The following is a 21404-nucleotide window of genomic DNA, read 5'->3' as shown; positions in this document are numbered from 1 at the left end:
ATCTCCAGTTTATCTCTTCTCCAAGCTTAATAAATCTGCCCCGCTGCGTCCGCTCGCCACGCTCCACTGCAGCTGCACCTGGCACAGGTTTTACTGTTCCCAATTGTAGTCCATGTGGAAGGTAAAGTCTCAAGAAGAAAAATAGAAACCTTGTGTCAACCATATATGTGTCGATCATTGACATGATGAGCTTTTGTAACTGTCAACCTAATGCATGTCGGCCATACGTGGCCCTAGTGGCTGTCGACCTTATTACTGCCGATTATAAGACTATAGATTGTAAGCTTGCAGCAGGGCCCTCCTACCTCCAAGTCTGTCTGTTGTTACCCAGTTTGTCTTATCACTGTCTACTATTGTAAAGCACAACGGAATCTGCTGCGCTATATAAGAAACTGTAAATAAATAAATAAATAAATTATAATCCGGATCCCAGAGGAACCTCAGCTGCGGTTTTGTTTGTGCAAAAAAAGTTTTTTTAAAACCAAGTTATTTTCGTATATTTGCCTCCCAGGTTCCTGCGGCCATAGCCTGTCCCCGCACGGTCCTGCGTGTCACTCCCACCCGTGGGACAGTGTATCAGAGCCGGGAAGTGATAGAGGAGATACAATGTAACAGCCCCGGCAGCAGAGTGCTCCGTGCAGCAGATCCACCCTGCAGAGGGCCGGGGCAGGCAGGGTTAAGAGGGGAGGGGGCCTGGCTGGGGAGGGGGGAGGAAGAGGAGGAGAAGCCCCCGCTGGCTGGGGAAGGAGAAGTTTAGGGCAGCAGCAGAGGAAGCAGGGAGGGGGGAGAGCAGGGACACCAGAGATGGCCTTCAGGAGGAGGAAAAGTTACCCCATCTTCAGCCAGGAGTTTGTCATCCACAACCACGCAGACATCGGCTTCTTCTTCGTGCTCTGCGTCCTCATCGGGCTGATGTTTGAGGTAGGAGGCTCTGGGTGCCCCCCACCCTGCATTCCCAGCATAGGGAGAGGGGGGGCTGCATTCTGCAGGGGGAGGCTGCTCAGCCTTATGGGGGGTGCTTAATGTTCCCAGGAGCAGTGCTGATGTGTCCATTTCCCAGATGTTCCGCTTCCTGCCCTGACCTGAGGACTGAGGGTGCATTTACCCCCTTCTGCCCTGTGGGTGCATTTACCCCCTTCTGCCCTGTGGGTGCATTTACCCCCTTCTGCCCTGTGGGTGCATTTACCCCCTTCTGCCCTGTGGGTGCATTTACCCCCTTCTGCCCTGTGGGTGCATTTACCCCCTTCTGCCCTGTGGGTGCATTTACCCCCTTCTGCCCTGTGGGTGCATTTACCCCCTTCTGCCCTGTGGGTGCATTTAACCCTTTCTGTCTGGGACTAGGACTGACTGCACTGTGGTGCACTTACCCCCTTCTGTCTGGGACTAGGACTGTTTAATAACCCCCCCTATCACTGTATTTCCCACCCTACTACCTGAGACTAGGGGTACATTTAGTAAGGCTTCTAAAAATAAAGTGATGTTACCCATGGCAACCAATCAGATTCTATAATTTATTAATTTATTGCATCCTAGAAAATGATAGACAGATTCTGATTGGCTGTTATGGGCAACATAACCTGTTTTCACTTTTTTTATTTTTAGAATGAAGTCTTAGTAATTTTACCCCTAGGACTAAGTGCCCTATCTATGTATACTATTTACCCCATCTGCCTGAGCCTAGGACTGATGCAGAATACTATATCTACGTATTTACCCCCCCCATTAATTGCATCTACCCCTTCCTCCCTGACCCCAGGACTGACTGTGCTCTAATTGCATCTACCCCTTCCTTCCTGACCCCAGGACTGGCTGTACTATAATTGCATCTACCCCTCCTGCTTGACCCCAGGACTGACTGTGCTATAATCGCATCTACCCCTCCTGTCTGACCCCAGGACTGACTGTGCAATAATAGCATCTACCCCTCCTGCCTGACCCCAGGACTGACTGTGCTCTACTTGCATCTACCCTTCCTGCCTGACCCCAGGACTGACTGTGCAATAATAGCATCTACCCCTCCTGCCTGACCCCAGGACTGACTGTACTATAATCGCATCTACCCTTCCTGTCTGACCCCAGGACTGACTGTAATATAATAGCATCTACCCCTCCTGTCTGACCCCAGGACTGACTGTACTATAATAGCATCTACCCTTCCTGCCTGACCCCAGGACTGACTGTACTATAATCGCATCTACCCTTCCTGTCTGACCCCAGGACTGACTGTACTATAATCGCATCTACCCCTCCCTTCTGACCCCAGGACTGACTGTACTATAATTGCATCTACCCCTCCTGTCTGACCCCAGGACTGACTGTACTATAATTGCATCTACCCTTCCTGTCTGACCCCAGGACTGACTACTATAATCGCATCTACCCCTCCTGCCTGACCCCAGGACTGACTGTACTATAATAGCATCTACCCCTCCTGTCTGACCCCAGGACTGACTGTACTATAATTGCATCTACCCCTCCTGTCTGACCCCAGGACTGACTGTAATATAATAGCATCTACCCATCCTGTCTGACCCCAGGACTGACTGTACTGTAATTGCATCTACCCCTCCTGCCTGACCAGAGGACTGACTTACTATTATTGCATCTACCCCTCCTGTCTGACCCCATGGATTGACTGTACTATAATCGCATCTACCCCTCCCTTCTGACCCCAGGACTGACTGTACTGTAATTGCATCTACCCCTCCTGTCTGACCCCAGGACTGACTGTAATATAATAGCATCTACCCCTCCTGTCTGACCCCAGGACTGACTGTAATATAATAGCATCTACCCCTCCTGTCTGACCCCAGGACTGACTGTAATATAATAGCATCTACCCATCCTGTCTGACCCCAGGACTGACTGTACTATAATTGCATCTACCCCTCCTGTCTGACCCCAGGACTGACTGTAATATAATAGCATCTACCCATCCTGTCTGACCCCAGGACTGACTGTACTGTAATTGCATCTACCCCTCCTGCCTGACCAGAGGACTGACTTACTATTATTGCATCTACCCCTCCTGTCTGACCCCATGGATTGACTGTACTATAATCGCATCTACCCCTCCCTTCTGACCCCAGGACTGACTGTACTGTAATTGCATCTACCCCTCCTGCCTGACCAGAGGACTGACTATACTGTAATTGCATCTACCCCTCCTGCCTGACCCCAGGACTGACTGTACTATAATCGCATCTACCCCTCCTGCCTGACCCCAAGACTGACTGTACTATAATTGCATCACACACACAGCTGACCATTGAACTGACTGCGCCACGATTGCACATCGCCCCCTTTCCGTGGTATAGTGATTAGTTACTATACGGTATACTATTGCTGAGAGACAGTGTTTTGCTTATCATGTAGTAAATGACCTGTCCCTCCCTTTCCTCGGCCTGTAAAACACATTAAATCCTTTTATTTGCCCTGTGTCCTGCTGCCTGTGCCAGTGGCTGTTACAGTGAGAGCAGCAGTTACAGGCAGCCTGATGTCTGCTAGTGGGTGTCTGTGTCTGCTGCTGGCTGTCTTGGTGTCCCTATACAACCCCAGGCCAGACACTGGGGCTTATACGCAGCGCCAGCTGTCATTTCAGGCACAGCAAGGCTATCGCAGCGCATAGGGTGGAGATAGTCATCCGGTGTCTCTGTCTCATGTGAGACTATAAGTGCCAGCATGGCCTGCGTGCAGGGATTTGTAGTCTCACACCAGATGGGAATAACGTCTAGGTTCTCGGATATACATGGTTGTTCCGCTGGTGTCTTATGTTGCCTGGTGCCTGGTCTTATGAGTCAGGTTGAGTGCTGTGACAGTAGGAGCCCTACAAGACAGCTTCCAGGGGGATAGGGTCTCCAGGTCGACCACTAAAGATCTACAGGTGCTTGAAGTTGACACATGAAATAGGTCGACCATGGGAAAAGCCTTTTTACTGGAGGCCTAAAAAAAATTGGGCCTGATTCGAGTTCATCCACTAAGCACGTTTGGTTTGCTAATGGACAAAACCATGCTGCACTGCAGGTGGGGCAGATGTAACATGTGCAGAGAGAGTTAGATTTGGGTGAGGTATTTTGTTTCTGTTCAGAGTAAATACTGGCTGCTTTATTTTCACACTATAATATAGATATCAGTTTGAAGTACAAACCCTGCCCAAATATAATTCTCTCTGCACAAGTTACATCTGCCCCACCTGCAGTGCACATGGTTTTGTCAATTTAGAGAAATAATTTGCGAGTGAACCAGAATCAGGCCCCGGATGTCCTTTGTGAATGAACCTGAATCGCCCCCATTATTTCATGCGGGTATCGAAGGCGGTACTATTAACGTTCACCTCTTAGTCAGCCCCTAAGCTCACAAGTAGGCTGTCACTAGGGGTGTGTTTGGTACTTGTTTCCTGGGCTATTCTCCGTAGTGAAATTGCATTGCGCAGCGTGTATAGTGGTGTGCGATGCGATGTGCACAGGAGTGCTTCTACAATGAAATATCGCATGCGATCTCAGTGCACCCGATGCGATATTTCATTGTACAAGCACCCATGCCATGAGATGTGATGGGAAAGTGCACAGGAGTGCTTATACAATGAAATATCGCATGCGATCTCAGTGCATCAAATGTGATGCAATGCGATTATTTCATTGTACAAGCACCCATGCGATGAAATTTGATGGGTGCATAGTATGAGATGTGATGGGTGCTTACAATTGTAAGCACCTATGCCATTGTTTAGCGTCACCCCCAGTATCAACGCCACCCCGAAGCGTGGCGAGCGCAGCGGAACGCGTCCTCCGACCTTTTCCTACCCCCACTATCCACGTCGGTGTGGAGTTGACTTTATATAGTGTGGCGAGTGCAGCCAGCCACCAACCCGAAGCGTGGCGAGCGGACGAGGATTACTTTACATGTATTACGCGTCCGCTCACCACGCTTCGGGCTCAGTGGCTCGCTGCGCTCGCCGCACTATATAAAATCAACTCCACGCCGACGTGGATAGTGGAGGTATGAAACAGTCGGGAGGACGCGTTCCGCCAACCCCCGCGGGGCTGGTCACGTGCAGCTTCTGTTTTGGCGCCTCTGGAGTTTTGACTGACAGGGGGCGTGAAATCGAATCGCACGGCAAAAACGTACCATGCGATGCGATTTCACTACGTTCGCGTACGTAACAAATCTGGGTGCCCTGCTAGGAAACAAGTACCGTGTGTTTATATATTGGGTGCAACTGCAAGGTGTGTGGTACACAGGTTCTCCCGAGTCAAATGGGGCCCATACCGCTCAAACTGTACCCATTGACAATACTTGTCCAACATTTTTTTTTTAAAGGGACAATTATTTACAAGGTAAAACGATTGCCTCTTTAAAAAAAAAAAAAAAATTCCGAATTTGGCACTGCCACTGAATTCGGACACTATTACATCTCGTCCAATTTGCATAAACCATCAGGAATATGGGTACCTCCGGTCAATTTGTTTAGCCGCCTGGACCCAAGAACGGATATCCTTTAAACAAGTGCCTATGTAAAAAATGTGACGCGTCTCTAACTCAACTATACACCGCGGCCCCCACCCACACCATGCTCATAATAAACTCATTTGTATATTAACTGATGGTTCGGTTTCATGCCATGTCTGGGAATCCCCCCTCCTTCCCCCTACTCCAGGAAGCTTCAGCAGGCTGTTCTTATGACTGTTTCACCTAACTGTTGCCGAATCCACCGTCATATTGATTATTACAGACAATTTTGTGTGTGGGTTTTATTGAGCGCCAGAGTCTGTGTTTAGTTTTGCGTTGTCCACCGTTACCTTTGTTTTAAATGGGATAAATAGTTTTAACGGCGACTACTGTATTCAGTAAATCTGTGTCTCCGAAATGGGAAATGTACATGGAAACGTAGAATGCGCAGACTGTCAAACTATTGATTTAGAAAGCAATCAGATACATGTTATATAACTATATCTATTTTTATCTTTAAAAAAGACCATGCTTGTCCCAATAAAACACAGCAGTAGTTTATTTTGTAATTATCTCCATTACCCCAGACAAACGATGAGCACGGTAGTCATTCTGCTGAGAAAACATAACATCGGGGCCAAAAATGGTCCAGCTGCAGCAAAGGATTCTGGGTAATGACTCTGTTGGAACGTGCCTTTTCACCAGCAACACATGCGTTGCTTCATTTTCTCCAGAAGCAGAGATTATCAGGAGGTCAGAGCTGGTAAACAAACAGGGCGGCCCTATGGTACAATGTATGTCATGTAATGGTCACTCACACAAGTAGCTTCTCCCTTTTTTTTTTTTTCTTTTCTTTTGCGGGTTTATATTAGTGTAGTGCGGGCCCTCAACGGTTTTTAATCTGTTGGTTTGAAAACATCGATTACTTGGTGCTGCGCTTGCACAGAACTCACAATTGTGGACCGGCACCAAGGATGGTGACATTTCTTTGACACCTTTTTAGATTGTTTTGCAACACGGACCGTGAAGTGCGTGCGCAGCGTGTTACCTCTAGCTGACGTGGTGGCTCCTGTGTGATGGTTTGTATGCTCTCTGTGGCTGTGGAAACTAACAATGGGGAACGCAAGACGTGGTCCAATGCGAGGATTCCAGAGACGGTATATTTCTGTGCTGCAAATGTTTGGTCACAGAATGTAACCTGCGATGTGACGTTATGTGTATGGAGGTGATATCAGTGAATGCATATTTGTTTTTTTTTAGCTTCGTCATTTCTTTTTATCGGACTGTCTGCGATCACCGTTGAGGCATCGGATACAGGACTGTGCGGAGCTTTTTCCTTATCTTTACAAAGCCATTTGTGTCTTTAAATGGGTGCTCACTATGCGTTGCTGCAAATGATACAATGCCGCTCATGATTTCCCTTGACAAACCGCGGGAGCTCTCATCGTTAATGATAAAGTGCATACGCTTTACAGAGAATATTTGAACATTCACATCAGTCCCTGCCCCAGTGGAGCTTACAATCTATGTTCCCTACCACATGTACACGCACACACAGACATTCTAGGGTTAATTTTGTTAGGAGCCAAATAACCTACCAGTATATTTTTTGGATTGTGGGAAAAAACCGGAGTACCCGGAGGAAACCCACACAAGCACGGGGAGAATATACAAACTCCGCACATGGCCATGGTGGGGATAGAACTTATGACCTCAGTGCTGTGAGGCAGTAATGTAACCATTACACCGTCCGTGCTGCCCCGTATATATAACACATGGTGGGGATGGAACCCATGACCTCAGCACTGTGAGGCAGTAATGTAACCATTACACCATCCGTACTGCCCCGTATATATAACACATGGTGGGGATAGAACCCATGACCTCAGCGATGTGAGGCAGTAATGCTAACCATTACACCGTCCGTGCTGCCCCGTATATATAACACATGGTGGGGATAGAACCCATGACCTCAGTGCTGTGAGGCAGTAATGCTAACCATTACACGTCCGTACTGCCCTGTATATATAACACATGGTGGGGATAGAACCCATGACCTCAGCGCTGTGAGGCAGTAATGCTAACCATTACACCGTCCGTACTGCCCCGTATATATAACACATGGTGGGGATAGAACCCATGACCTCAGTGCTGTGAGGCAGTAATGTAACCATTACACCGTCCGTACTGCCCCGTATATATAACACATGGTGGGGATGGAACCCATGACCTCAGCGCTGTGAGGTAGTAATGCTAACCATTACAACATCCGTACTGCCCCGTATATATAACACATGGTGGGGATAGAACCCATGACCTCAGTGCTGTGAGGCAGTAATGTTACCATTACACCATCCGTACTGCCCCGTATATATAACACATGGTGGGGATAGAACCCATGACCTCAGTGCTGTGAGGCAGTAATGCTATAACCATTACACCATCCGTACTGCCCCGTATATATAACACATGGTGGGGATAGAACCCATGACCTCAGCGCTGTGAGGCAGTAATGCTATAACCATTACACCATCCGTACTGCTCCGTGTATATATAACACATGGTGGGGATAGAACCCATGACCTCAGTGCTGTGAGGCAGTAATACTATAACCATTACACCATCCGTACTGCCCCGCATATATAACACATGGTGGGGATGGAACCCATGACCTCAGTGCTGTGAGGCAGTAATGCTAACCATTACACCATCCGTACTGCCCCGCATATATAACACATGGTGGGGATGGAACCCATGACCTCAGTGCTGTGAGGCAGTAATGCTAACCATTACACGTCCGTACTGCCCTATATATATAACTTCTGGAATTGTACAGCCTGCTTGTGTCCCTGCAAGCTGGTGGCACATGATGGGGGGACGTACGCATCCAGGGAGCCAAATTAATCATTTCCACGGCCAAATAAGCGCTGTCTGGGAAAGGTAACTGCCAGGTAAACCGTTCTTGCGTTCATGGTTGCCAAGTGTTTGTTACTCACTGTCTGTAAAATTTAATAAGGTTCCCCTGACCCCAGGCAAAGAAGCGTTTAAAAAAAAAAAAAAAAAATTGGTTTGGTAACACATGTATTAATAACTACGCCCGTGGCTTAGGGTTCTGATGGTCCTGAATCCTTTCTTGGGTGACGTGGTCTTGTAACCCGAAATCCTTGCGGTGGAAATGACTTGGGGCGTGGTGTCAGTACACAGTGGTACGGTGGTTAGTATTGCTTATTCAAATCATGGGGTCGAGTCCCACGAGGATCCTATCTATGTGGAGTTTGTATGTTTAATAACATACACCTAATTTAATTAGCTTTCTCTAGGTATGATTGTAATTATGATATAGAGGATCGACAATGTCGAGATTGACCACGATTAGTGGAACACGTGCCCGGAATTCAGAGGACAGTGTGTAAACTAAAAGCCAGTCCAGGGCGACCTTTCGTTACAAACATCAGAAAACTAATTTGATGGTGAGTGTGCACATCCCCTCGTATGCTAGCGAAGGGATTCGCGCGGCAGGGGGGTGGGTGGCGGTGTTCGGCTAGACAAAAGGGGCTTTCTCATCATCTTCATCGCATTAAACGTGTATGCGGTGGCTGAGAGAGGGGGGGGGGGTTGTTCCTGGTTCCCTTCTCTCCCTGCAGGAAGTAGAAGGCAAACTCTCTTCTGTGCCAAAATATGCCTGGAATGCGCCTTTCCTGAGAGGGGTTATTTATCCAGCGCTCATTCCCGGCCCTGCTTCCTCACTGACTGCAGTGTTCAGGACAACTCTCCCCTTGTACACCTGGGTCTGGGGGAAATCGGCTTCACTACTGACCCACGTATCCCTAAATGGCCGGCTTCACATTTAATTTTTGTTATTTTCTTCGTTTTCCTAAACCCCCCTCCTTGCTTGTTGCAATGTGCCACGTTTCCAAATCTGAATGGAGAGAGGGGGGAGAGGGTTGCAGTACAAAAATAAAAAAACTTTATTAAATATCACCCGGGTCTCCAGCTTTCTATGAATGTTGAAGTGAAACCGTTCTTTCCGACTTGGTAGCTGCTGGTTAAAGTATTAGATAAGACCTGAAACAAGGGCCACACGCTGGTTTCATTCATCGCCGCGTGATTCGGAATCCCCTAACGTTTGGTGACACTGGCGCATATGTATTAAGCCTGGTACAGTGATAGAGTGGAAGGTGATAATGCACTGGGCAGCCACCAACTGTCATTTTTCAAATTAAGTCTGTGTGTTGACAGTTAGGAGCTGACCGGCTGGTGCGTTATCGCCTTCCTCTTTATCACTTCACAGGGCATAGTACATCTGCCCCACCGTTCAAGTTACAAGCAAAACTTTTGGATGCATAGTGGGGTTTTTTCTGCTTATTATTATATTATTATTTTTTGTAATGTGGAGAAGTATTTGATATTGGGGGTACGCAGCCTGTGGCTCGCCCAGCTGCTGGGATACTACACATGCCAGCATGCCCGGCCAGTGTTGCGGTTATGTTACTTTAGTGCCTCTTAAGTTTGGTCACAGTGTAAAATGCACGTATACACAATCTCTACCATGGTCCTTATTCAGATCTGATCGCAGTACAAATTTGTTCTCAAAATGGGCAAAACCATATGCGCTGCAGGTGGGGCAGATGTAACATGTGCAGAGAGAGTTAGATTTGGGTGCGGTGTGTTGAAACTGAAATTTGCAGTGTAAAAATAATGCAGCCAGTATTTACACTGCACAGAAACAAAATAACTCCCCCAAATCTAACTCTCATTATACATGTTACATCTGCCCCACCAAGCAGCGGGAATAATGATGTAATGCTGGGTTATAGTCTCAGCTAGGCCTGGAAGCACACAACTGCTTAAGTGGAATTTCTTACAATGTAATCGGCAGGCGCTTGCTAGAGGCGGTCGTTCCAATATATTAGAGCCGTGTTTTAGAGGACATGCTCACCCTTCTGACCTGATTCTATAAGACGGTCAAATGCTCAGGACTCTCCTGCCAATTCAAAGGACTAGATTAGGAGGCTAGGGGTGGCTGAGAGCTTCTGTAGTATTATGCGAGCCAGTACGGGGCACGGCGTGCCCAATTGTAGGATGATTCCCCACCCACATCCTCTTAAACTTCAGACTATCTTGAAATACTGGGCGCTATGTCCGTTCTGTTACCTGGGGATGTGAGGATGGCCTTCACCTGTGCGGGTTTGGGGCAGATAACCTTGTGCTGCTTCTTACCTGGCTGAGAGTTAAATGCGTAATTCTGCACACCTGCCACATCTTCACTCCACTGTGTTGTATGCCGATTCCTCTGCTCGGACAATACTGCAGGTCACTAGCAGGAAGCAACCGTAGTGCTGTCCTTGTGACCGTTTCCTCTTCCTAAGTGACTATCGACCCATCAAAGGTATCTATAGGCTATATTGAGCACCGGTTGGTTGACCAGCGCTAAGGCTGTGCCCAGTTAGTAGGTGGGGCCTCTGTAACACTGTAGGATGTGCTCTTCTACTTTGTAACCATGTAAGATAGACATAAACTTTTGTAGATCACAAGCTGGACCAATGTTTTGGGGGCTGTACCTCTCCCCCATCCACCATGGATGAACATAGCTTAGCAGCCTGTGGAAAGTGTTTAATATAACTCTCTGATCTTCTCCTTGCTTTTATATCCTGTTTCAAATGTTCTTCATTATTTTCCTCCCCAGTGTATTCACTTTCAGTCATTGGGATACCAGAGATTTCCCGGGCATGATGTGATTTGTAGTTCAACAATGACTTGCAGGCCCTTTGATTTCATCGTCGGGGTTTATTATGGGATGTTGCTCTGAGCAACCAATTAGATTGCATCTATTATCTTCTGGAAGGTGCTAAATAAATAAGTAGATTCTGATTGGTTGCCTGTAACAAGAGAACTAGTCAGGGCCGGTGAGAAAACTGGCCCTGACTGGGGATCTGACTAGATTTTTCCTGCATGCAGGATCTCATTTGCCCGGTTATATAGATGCGCGGGGACACGCATCACTCTGGCTATGGGCCCTACACACGGAGAAACGCAGGGTAATTTTATAAGCAATCTAGTCAGATCACTTAGAAAATAGTGTGACATCGCACCTGTGTAGGCCACGTTAGGCTTAATGATGCTCCGCTGCACCCCCACATGATGTCAGCGAACCGGCAATATTGCGGGTTCGCTGATACGATCTGAACAGACCGAACATGCAGGGTCGCACCGGGACTGAACAGTTTCAAAGTCCCGGTGCGACCCTGCGTTTGCAGTCTGAAAGCGGTATTAGTCAGGTTCTGCATTTTAGCTTTCGCAGTGTGTGTTGGTTGCGGAGGAGACTCCTGGGACTTGTAGTGTAGACTTTAGCGGTAGATGCGCCTTGCTTGGGTCTGTTCTCTGTGAACATGCAGCCAGCTTCTATTGTATTACAGTAGTTTTGGATTCTGTTTCCTGGATGGGGACGGAGTCTTTGATACGTGATACTGTAACTGGGAGATAAGCTGACGGTGCAGAGGAATTCCTCAGACACTGCCTGTTCTGCACTGTAATTCTGTGCCTGAAATGTAATACCGATGGAAAGTAACGCTAGTGGGAGAGAGCCAGGCGCATCGCTCTTCCAGGCGTGGGATACAGAGGCTAAACTTTAAGGGCCAGATGTATTAAGCTTCAAAAGAGTGAAGAGTGATAAGCAACCAGCCAATCAGCTCCTAACTGTAATTTTCAAACGCAGTCTGTAACATGGTAGTTAGGAGCTGATTTGCTGGCTGTCTGTTGATCACTCTCCATTTTATCACTTTTTGAAGCTTGATACATCTGGCCCTTAAGGCCCCAATACACTAGTGAGATTTGACCCGATAAATCGGACCGAATCTCATGTGTTTGACATTCCGTCCGACCCGATGTGTGGTGCAGAGAGGCGACGGGCAGGGGATGCTGTGAGCCGGGAGGGGACGCAGAGAGGCGGGCAGGGGAAGTCAGGCAAACTTTTAAAAAAAAGAAACGGTACTAGTGTAGTTTCACGGCGGCACTTCCCAGCAGATCTTATGTAAATCGCATGCGATATTTGCATACGATTCGATCTGCGATATCCCCCACCCCCACTATCCACGTCAGCCCAAAGCGTGGCGAGCGCAGTGTGCCCCACGAGGGGACGCGGTACGCGTACTCCCGACCTGTTCATACCCTCACTAGCCACGTCGGCATTGAGTTGATTTTATAAAGTGTGGCGAGCCACTGAGCACGAAGCGTGGGGAGCATCCGCTTAAAACGAGCCCGAAGCGTGGCGAGCGCACGCGGAATACACGTCAAATAATCCATGTCCCCTCGCGGGGCTCGCTGCGCTCGACACGATTCGGGTTTGGTGGCTCGCTGCGCTTGCCACACTTTATAAAATCAACTACGCGCCTACGTGGATAGTGAAGGTATGAACACGTCGGGAGGACACTTACTGCATCCCCTCGCAGGGCTCGCTGCGTTCGCCAAGCTTGGGGGTGTGGTAAATCACATCGTGGATCAAATTGTATGCAGACCGTGTGTGATATTTGCATACGATGCGATCCACAGGGACATGCAATGGAATGGGCAGCCAGTGATTAGCTGACAACTCTCTCAGCCAATCAGACCTGCTGGGTAAATCAGGTCCAAGTCGGCCTAATGTGTGGGGGCCTTCAGACTCCGGCCCAGTAGAGTCTACTGTGACTATTACGCATAGTTTGCATGTACCCGGAGACTTCTCTACTGCGCATGCTCAAATGAATAGGCCAATGGCCACTGCAGTGGTATCTGCGGCTAAAGCGCTGGCCCTGGACTCTGTCTTGCACACGGAAACCCTGGAATGTATTGGATGTGGTATGTAGGACCCAACTGTGATAACATTGTGTAAGACTTGCCTTTGTTTTCTCACAATTTTCCCACAGTTATTGCAGGATTCTACCCCAGGTGTGCAGCAAATAAATAACTGTTGTGTCTAGATCCACTTCTGTTTCTTGACCAAGATGTGATGTTAGGTGAGGGCGGAAGTTGTTAGATGCCCTCACAGTGCTTTTTATTTTAGCTGTTATTTACGTAGGTGTAGGTTATTTTCTTTTATTTCAGCTGGATTGTACCCTCACATGCTCTCTTCCTTAGCCACAGATTTATATTCCCCCTTCATGTTTACGTGGACCCAGTGCATGATGGAATGCTCTTTCGCAGCGTTGCGTGTGGACCAGAATAACCTCCATAGTTTTCTTGGATCAGCCCTATATTTATTGGACCGGTTTATTGCATAGTATGTATGAACGGTCATTTCACAGCTACAGCTATAAACTGGAAATATCGTGGTCGCTAACCACTCCTCCAATTATCCGATTGCTCGGCCAGGACAGTAAAATTCAGCCTTTATCTCCCAATATTTAGTAGCGTATGTTTTCCTGATCATCTGACTATTTCCCATGTTGGCGGCCATATGCAAATTCTGGGTGGTGTGCCAGACACTCGATTATTTGAAAAGAAAACTTCCGTTGGCGCGTGGCTCAGAGGTTGGGACCTTCGATTGTTGGGTCAACCAAAAACTCGGATCAAATGTACCTACCTTAGGAGACAGAGGAGGGCATTGTGGGAACTTTATATTAGGTACGCACTCTTGCACCCAGAAATCCTGGCCACACACACACACACACACACACACACACACACACACACACACACACACACACACACACACACACACACACACACACACACTTCTTACGGAGTCTGAGCACAATTACTGCTAAGGCTCTGACGATGTATATTGCATAATGAGCACACCTAACCCAAATCTTTAATTACTTGTGTAAATACTGAATTACACTCCCTAGCTTTTGGCTGTTATGGAAATAGATTGGATAGATTTCCCAAATTTAATTAAGTTATATAAATATTATTTAACCGTTCACTATGAGTTGGCCTGGGGGCACTATTGTGGCACCTTATAAATAAAGTGTATAAATAATAATAATAATAATAATAATAATCTTTTTGTTTCTTAAGGGGTGTACTCAGGGTGCGATTCCTTTTCTTTTCAATCAGGCAGAGTGTACCCATTCGGTTTTGACTCTATAGTACAGATCTTTATTGCCTAGGCCAGTGGTTCCCAACCTTTTTTCTCTCCCGTACCCCTTGATTAGGCTTTTCATTGATGAGTACCCCTCCTCTCAATTTAAAATATAGACAGTACTTATGAGTGAAGTGGAAGTGAGCGGTATGTGTGTCCTTATGCATGTCCTTATATTAAGAAGTAGTGGACAGGAATCTTGCCCTTCCGTGTCTGTCCGCTCGTTGTGTATTGTCTCCAGGATTCCCTCTTACACCTGTAGGATTAATGCCTCTGCTTCTTCCACCCGTGTCAGTGCAGGGCAGATGATCGCTGATGTCTGAGGGCAGCATGGGAAGCTCCCATTGGACTGCTGGTCATGCAAAATCACAATGAGACGCTGATGACGCTGAAGACAGAACCATAAGTGACACAACATGGTTCTTCTCCATAGCAATGGGTCTTCTTCTTCTGCCATCAAAAGACTTTTTCATCTTCCGCCATTACCAATATTATTTTCAAGTACCCCCAACTGGTCTGCAGAGTACCCCCAGGGGTACTAGTACCCCAGGTTGGGAACCACTGGCCTAGGCTGTCTATTTTTCTTTTCGATATAGATTGATCGGGAGCGCGCATCGGCGTCGAATCAGGGTCAGATGCGGCTGAAAAACTTTTGTTGGTTCGATTTGACCTGTATAAGCAAAATCGAGTAGAAAAATAGACTGAATCGAAACGTGCGTACACCCCATTATTGTCCAAAGCTTTGGTTCAAATCTAAGGTCTGGTGTAGGAGAGCAGACCGTTATACACTTATTGTTCAGTATCATTTCGGGACTGTGTCGCAGGGGGTAGAGCCATGAAGATATGATTGTGAAGACACACCCCTGGACCACCTACCTTGCTACCGGCCACGCCCTCTATGTGCCTACTATGCTGCCCCTTCTGGAACCTCTGAGTCAAGGCTGGTATTTTTTCAGTAGTTCCTTTTGAGTACTGATGGTAGGGTGTTTCAGGTGAACTTCTTCTGTGATCAATTCCTCATGGATAGAGTGTGTGATCTCCGTGATATATATACAAAAAAAAAATATATAACAAACAATGTGTAGTATAGTCTCAAAAACTTCTAATCCAATGGTGACTGATAATTCAGATGGGCTGATCAAATGAGCGTACCCCAATCACAATAATATGTGGGTGTGCACATATAAAGGTTTCTTTCTCCGTGAATTCAAGATATGGACATAGGGAACCTTTACTCAATGGATGGTTGAATGAACTTAAACTTCACATCACAACTGGCTGTGCCATCAAGGTTTCTTTTCTTGTATTCAGAATGCAGTGTTCTCCCCAGAATTTTTTTCCAGCCGTGTGGCATTAAAAAGTGGCCGGATGGGGGGTTTTTGCAATTAAAAAAAAAAAAAAAAAGTTAGGTGCTGTACTGTCAGAGGGGAGTATTTAGCACCACCAATAATCACATTGCAGTTTAAAAAAGTCTCTCAGCCCACACCATTATACTAAAAATACAGACATTGATCGCCAAAAATTTACACGGTAATGCCTACTACACTTCACACACCCATTACATGCCGTAATGCCCATTACACGTTATGCCATACACCATAATGTCCATTGCACATTATTCCATGCCGTAATACCTATTACACCACACGCCGTAATGTCCATTGCATGTTATGCCACATAAGTGCCGCTAACCTACATGCTCGTTGCTATGAATTGCATGCTTGATGCCAGGGGTCCCATGCTTGATGCCAGGGGTTGCAGACTCTTTGCCGGGGGGGATTACCCCTCCCCCTCCTCATAACCATTGGGACTGGGACCACCCACCAGCAGGACTGGGAGCGCAGGGGGACACATCCGTCGGACTGCTGCTGCTGCTCAGTAGACCGGTGCAGAGTATTCAGGGAATCTGAATCTTCAAGTGCCGGGTGGCAGGGTGGCTTTTGCCATTCGGATCGCCCGAAAATTAAAGCATGGGGAGAACACTGAGAATCTGTGTGATATTTTCACAAAAATGTTTTACCATACTCACAGTATAGTTATCTGAATCCCATAAAGGTATCTTTTAGATGTGTTTTTATTTATTTTTTCTGGCACCCTTTTTCCTTATGAGCAGAGATTCTCCAGGTGACAGTGTGACCGTGTAAGAAAATAAAATAAACAATGTGTAGTGCCGTTGAGATATCAGTTTATTTAAAATAGATATTAGGAAGTAACCTACACTAGGATCCGTGCGTACCTCACTTGCATAAATCAAGGGGTGCACACGTGTGCAAGGGTTCTTCCAAATTTTCACAGTATGGGGATACACCGACCACCTCTGGGGTCGATAATGTGTCCTACCAAAACTCATGAGTTTTTAACAAACCTGAGTTTTTCCACGTTTTCTTTTTTATTATTTTATTTTTTTGTGCCAACAGGTGGGATTTCACACCCTATCATCCACTATGGAGTGGTGGGTGTATATATTGAGGGGACGCGATACACTTAGATCAGGCATGTCCAAACTGTGTCCCTCCAGCTGTTGTGAAACTTCACAGCCCAACATGCCTTGCCATAGTTTTAGCATTCCCTAATAGCAAAACTGTGGCAAGGCATGATGGGACTTGTAGTTTCACAACAGTTGGAGGGCCATAGTTTGGACATGGCTGACTTAGACTGTGTCCATGTCGACTATGTTGACAGTCGGGATGAAAAAAAAAAGAAAAACTAGAAACTCATGTCAACATATTTGTTGTGTCTACCTTCCAACCATGTCGACCTATTTCAGGTGTCGAGCTAAGCCCTGGCTACCTTGTTACCCCAATGTATGTCGACTCTATGACCCAGTAAGGGGTGTACGTCTGTATCCATAATTGGAACCATGTTTCCTCTATTGTGTTGTGTTTTTTGTATTTATTTGTGGTTTGTTCAGGAACCGTTCCCTTCGTATGCGCAGCCCATTGTCCACTAACTGCATCTGTCTGTTACAGGTCACCGCGAAGACTGCCTTCATCTTCATCCTACCTCAGTATAACAGCAGTCTGCAGTCACTCGGTAAGTGGGGCCCCGTCTCTATGGTAGGGTTCTCGCTGAGTGGGATTGGGGCACTCAGTCTGGTATTCCACTTCTTCAAGTAGACAGGTGGTGGTAGAGGTGCATGCTGGGACATACTTAGACATTGGTTTGGGGGCCGCGGAGATGCCCAGAAATGATAGATTTACGTAACTGTGCTAGAAATGTAACGCCTGCATAGAACGTATGTGAGTTACAGGGAAGCAGCAGCCGATGGCTGTAGCGGGATATTGGATACAGGGGGAGCCGCACAATGGTCACTGTGGGAAGAGGATTACGCCATTCAGTTCCCACGGCGACTATTGTACGACTGATAACTGTATCTTCTATCTGGCTACAGTCCCTTTTGTTGCTTCAGGTTAATTTGGAGATACTTTGTATACAGAGCTGGGATCTCACCGGCGGAGGCTGTAGAAGGGATTTATCATGGGAATTCTCACTGATTAAATTGATTTTAGGTAACCTGTAAAGTGTATCATGTATGTGCCTTGTGCTGTATTTGTGTTACTATAAATAATGTGACATGATGTAAGGAGGGGAATGGGGGCAGCAGTAAGCCACAGACTGAGAGTTATATAGTGGGAGGAGCAGGATCCCCAGCAGCACAGAGTATATCAGGAGATGAGGGATGTGTCAGTGAGGACAGGGCTGCATGTGACAGAGGCAGTGACATGATGTGAGGAGGGGAATGGAGGCAGCAGGAAGCCACAGACTGAGAGTTATATAGTGGGAGGAGCAGGGTCCCCAGCAGCACAGAGTATATCAGGAGATGAGGGATTTGTCAGTGAGGACAGGGCTGCATGTGACAGGGGCAGTGACATGATGTGAGGAGGGGAATGGAGGCAGCAGGAAGCCACAGACTGAGAGTTATATAGTGGAAGGAGCAGGGTCCCCAGCAGCACAGAGTATATCAGGAGATGAATGATGTGTCAGTGAGGACAGGGCTGCATGTGACAGGGACAGTGACATGATGTGAGGAGGGGAATGGAGGCAGCAGGAAGCCACAGACTGAGAGTTATGTAGTGGGAGGAGCAGGGTCCCCAGCACGTTAGAAGAGCTGCATGAGGGATGTGAAAGTTTTTTTTTTTCTTATTTCTGCATCTCATTTTGTGTTTGCATTATCTTTGTTTATGACAACTGATCTATTTAATAATAATACACTGTATGTATTATATGATAGCTTTCGAAAGAAATGCATAAAACCAAGGGGTCTATGGGGTCAATAATCCTTGGGGAGAGAGAAAGTACCAACTAGCACCTGTCGTTTTTCAAGCATTGCCTGTAACATGGCATTTAGGAGCTGATTGGCTGGTATTTTATCTCTCACCACATATTTCTCCAAAGCTTAGGAAATAGACCCCTGCACTAGGACTAACTTACAACTGTGTGTGATACATACCGTTCATAGTAATACCAATTAATAAAGTCAAATTGTGAATCCCTTTGAAGTTGTGACATTATTATCTGGGATATTTTTTATTCATCTGGTTTTACCGAAATTTTTTCTTCTGCGATATGTTTTTTAAATTATTTTTGTGTTTTTTATGGAGAGATGATATTCAATGTTTTTACTCCGACCTATCATTTTATAGAATGTACTTTATAAACACCAGTTAGAACCTGATTCGTTGCTACGGGCAAATTCTCTGCTCTTTGAAAAGGTTTGATACAGCTGCCTCTTAGACATACAAGTGAAAGGTCTTCTTCTCATCCATCTCTTTCCCCCCCAGACGGCGAGATCGTCTATTATCACTATGGTGCGAAGGACCTGGTCACCATATTATTCTACGTGATCATTGCCATCATCCTGCACGCCATTGTACAGGAATACATCCTGGATGTAAGTGGGGAACCTTCTCTATGAAGTCAGTTACTGTGCAGGTAACCTCTGTATAACACCTTACTGATGGTGGCCTGGGCCTAAATCGCCATCCTGTATATAACGATTGAGAGAGGTAAGGTACCAATCGCTGGCTCCTTACTGACATTTTTCGACCACAGCCTGTAACGTGACATACTTGGTCTCTCTCTCCAAGCGTTGATACGCAGTGCCCCACATTCATCTATTATATTCTGTAGCACCAATATTAGTGCTCGGTAATCTGCTACTTTACCTCTCTCCAATGCTTAGTACACAGAGCCCATGAGGCATATGAATTAATGTTAGGAGCTGATTGATACTTTGGGCGAAATTTAATGGTGGCCGATTTTTAGGCATGTTTGAAAATCACACAAAATCGCACTTTTTAAAATCGCATTATTTGGCAGATTTTCGCATATTTAATGAGATGCAAATTCGCGGCAAAATAGCACGATAAAGTGCGATATAGTGCGATTATTTATTTTTTTTAGACCTGAAAATGTGCGATTTTTCAGTCTTGAAAATCGGCACATTTTCTGAAATGTGTGATTTTGATTAAAAAAAAAAAGTGAAAAAAAAACCGCGTGGGGTCCCCCCTCCTCAGAATAACCAGCCCCGGGCTCAAAGAGCCGGTCCTGGTTTCATAAAATCACAGGAACAAACAAGTTGGGGTTCCCTGGATTTTATCAAACCAGCACCAGGCTCAAGGGCCGGTCCTGGTTCCCAAAATACGGGGGACAAAATGACTAGGGGTCCCCCATATTTCAAGAACCAGCACCGGGCCCAACCAGCCAGCAGGGTAATGCCACAGCCGGGGGGAGACTTTTATACAAGTCCCCCGGCCAAAGCATTAACCCCCTAACCGGTCAGCATGGGCAGGGGTCCTGGGGAAGTGGGCCCCCTCTCCAGAACTTACCTGCCCATGCTGAAGCCCGGGGCTGTCCTCGATGCCCCTGGGCGGTGGGCATCGAGCTGATTATTGGTGTAAAAAAAAAAGAACTATTGTATACTGCTGTGGAACTATGAGTCCCAGCAAGCCTGCACCACATGCAGGGACTTGGAGAACCACAAGTCCCAGTATGCGGGGCAATAAAGGGCCCGCTGGGACTAGTAGTGCCCCAGCAGTACAAACAGTTAAATAAAAACACTTACACACTGACAGTAAAACTTTATTACATACGGAGCCCATACATCCATACATACCTATGGTGATAGAAGATCGGTCCCCTTGTCCTGTAGAATCCAAAGTGGGGAACCTGTGAAAGCAAAATATACTCACAACGCTGATCTTCGGGGCTTCTTCGGACCCTCTGCAATGCAGTACGGTGTCTGGGGGCGGGTTTGTTTACATCCGGAGCTCCGGATGTAAGCCCCGCCAGCCAATCATGGTCCGGGGAAAGCCTGAAGTCCCGGTCTGGGGGCGGAGCTCCGGATGTAAACAAACCCGCCCCCAGACACCGTACTGCATTGCAGAGGGTCCGGAGAAGCCCCGAAGATCAGCGTTGTGAGTATATTTTGCTTTCACAGGTTCCCCACTTTGGATTCTACAGGACAAGGGGACCGATCTTCTATCACCATGGGTATGCTTTTTTTTTTTCACTTTTTTGTTTTAACTCTTTTTTTAACACCAGAAACATGCACAGATCTCAATGATCTGTGCATGTTTCTGACAAATTCGCCAGTCAGAACCTGGTGTATTTGTTTTGCGATTTTAGTAACCTTTACTAAAAATCGCATCCCATTAAATAGACGATTTGTATACTTTTTAATGGGAAAACATCTGGATGCGATTTTTAGTTTTACTAAAAATCGCACCTTTAAAATGTGCGAATTCGCGGCAAAAAAAATGCGATATTTTTTTTTCCCCCGAAAATCGCACCCTATAAAATATGCGATTTTCGGAAAATGGCCGAAAACGGCCGTTTTTGCAAAAAATAAAAAATAAAACGCACCCTATTAAATTTCGCCCTATATCTTTCTCCA

At 46.6% G+C, this 21404-nt stretch overlaps 1 protein-coding gene across 1 annotated transcript in view; it reads left to right on the top strand.

Moving 5' to 3' along the window:
• The first annotated feature begins 726 nt into the window (after positions 1 to 726).
• Positions 727 to 21404, top strand: part of TRAM2 (translocation associated membrane protein 2) — a 33273-nt gene continuing 12595 nt past the window's right edge. Inside the window, exons 1-3 of the mRNA XM_083178759.1 lie at positions 727 to 921; positions 17479 to 17542; positions 19291 to 19400. Coding sequence (XP_083034885.1) covers positions 805 to 921; positions 17479 to 17542; positions 19291 to 19400 — 291 coding nt within the window. The 5' untranslated portion in view covers positions 727 to 804. The remainder of the gene's footprint in view (positions 922 to 17478; positions 17543 to 19290; positions 19401 to 21404) is intronic.

The sequence above is a fragment of the Crinia signifera genome, chromosome 3, assembly GCF_055691185.1.
Source record: "Crinia signifera chromosome 3, ASM5569118v1, whole genome shotgun sequence".
Taxonomy (NCBI): Eukaryota; Metazoa; Chordata; class Amphibia; order Anura; family Myobatrachidae; genus Crinia; species Crinia signifera.
Note: the sequence above shows the minus strand (reverse complement) of the source record. Positions and strands in the feature narration are given on the sequence as shown.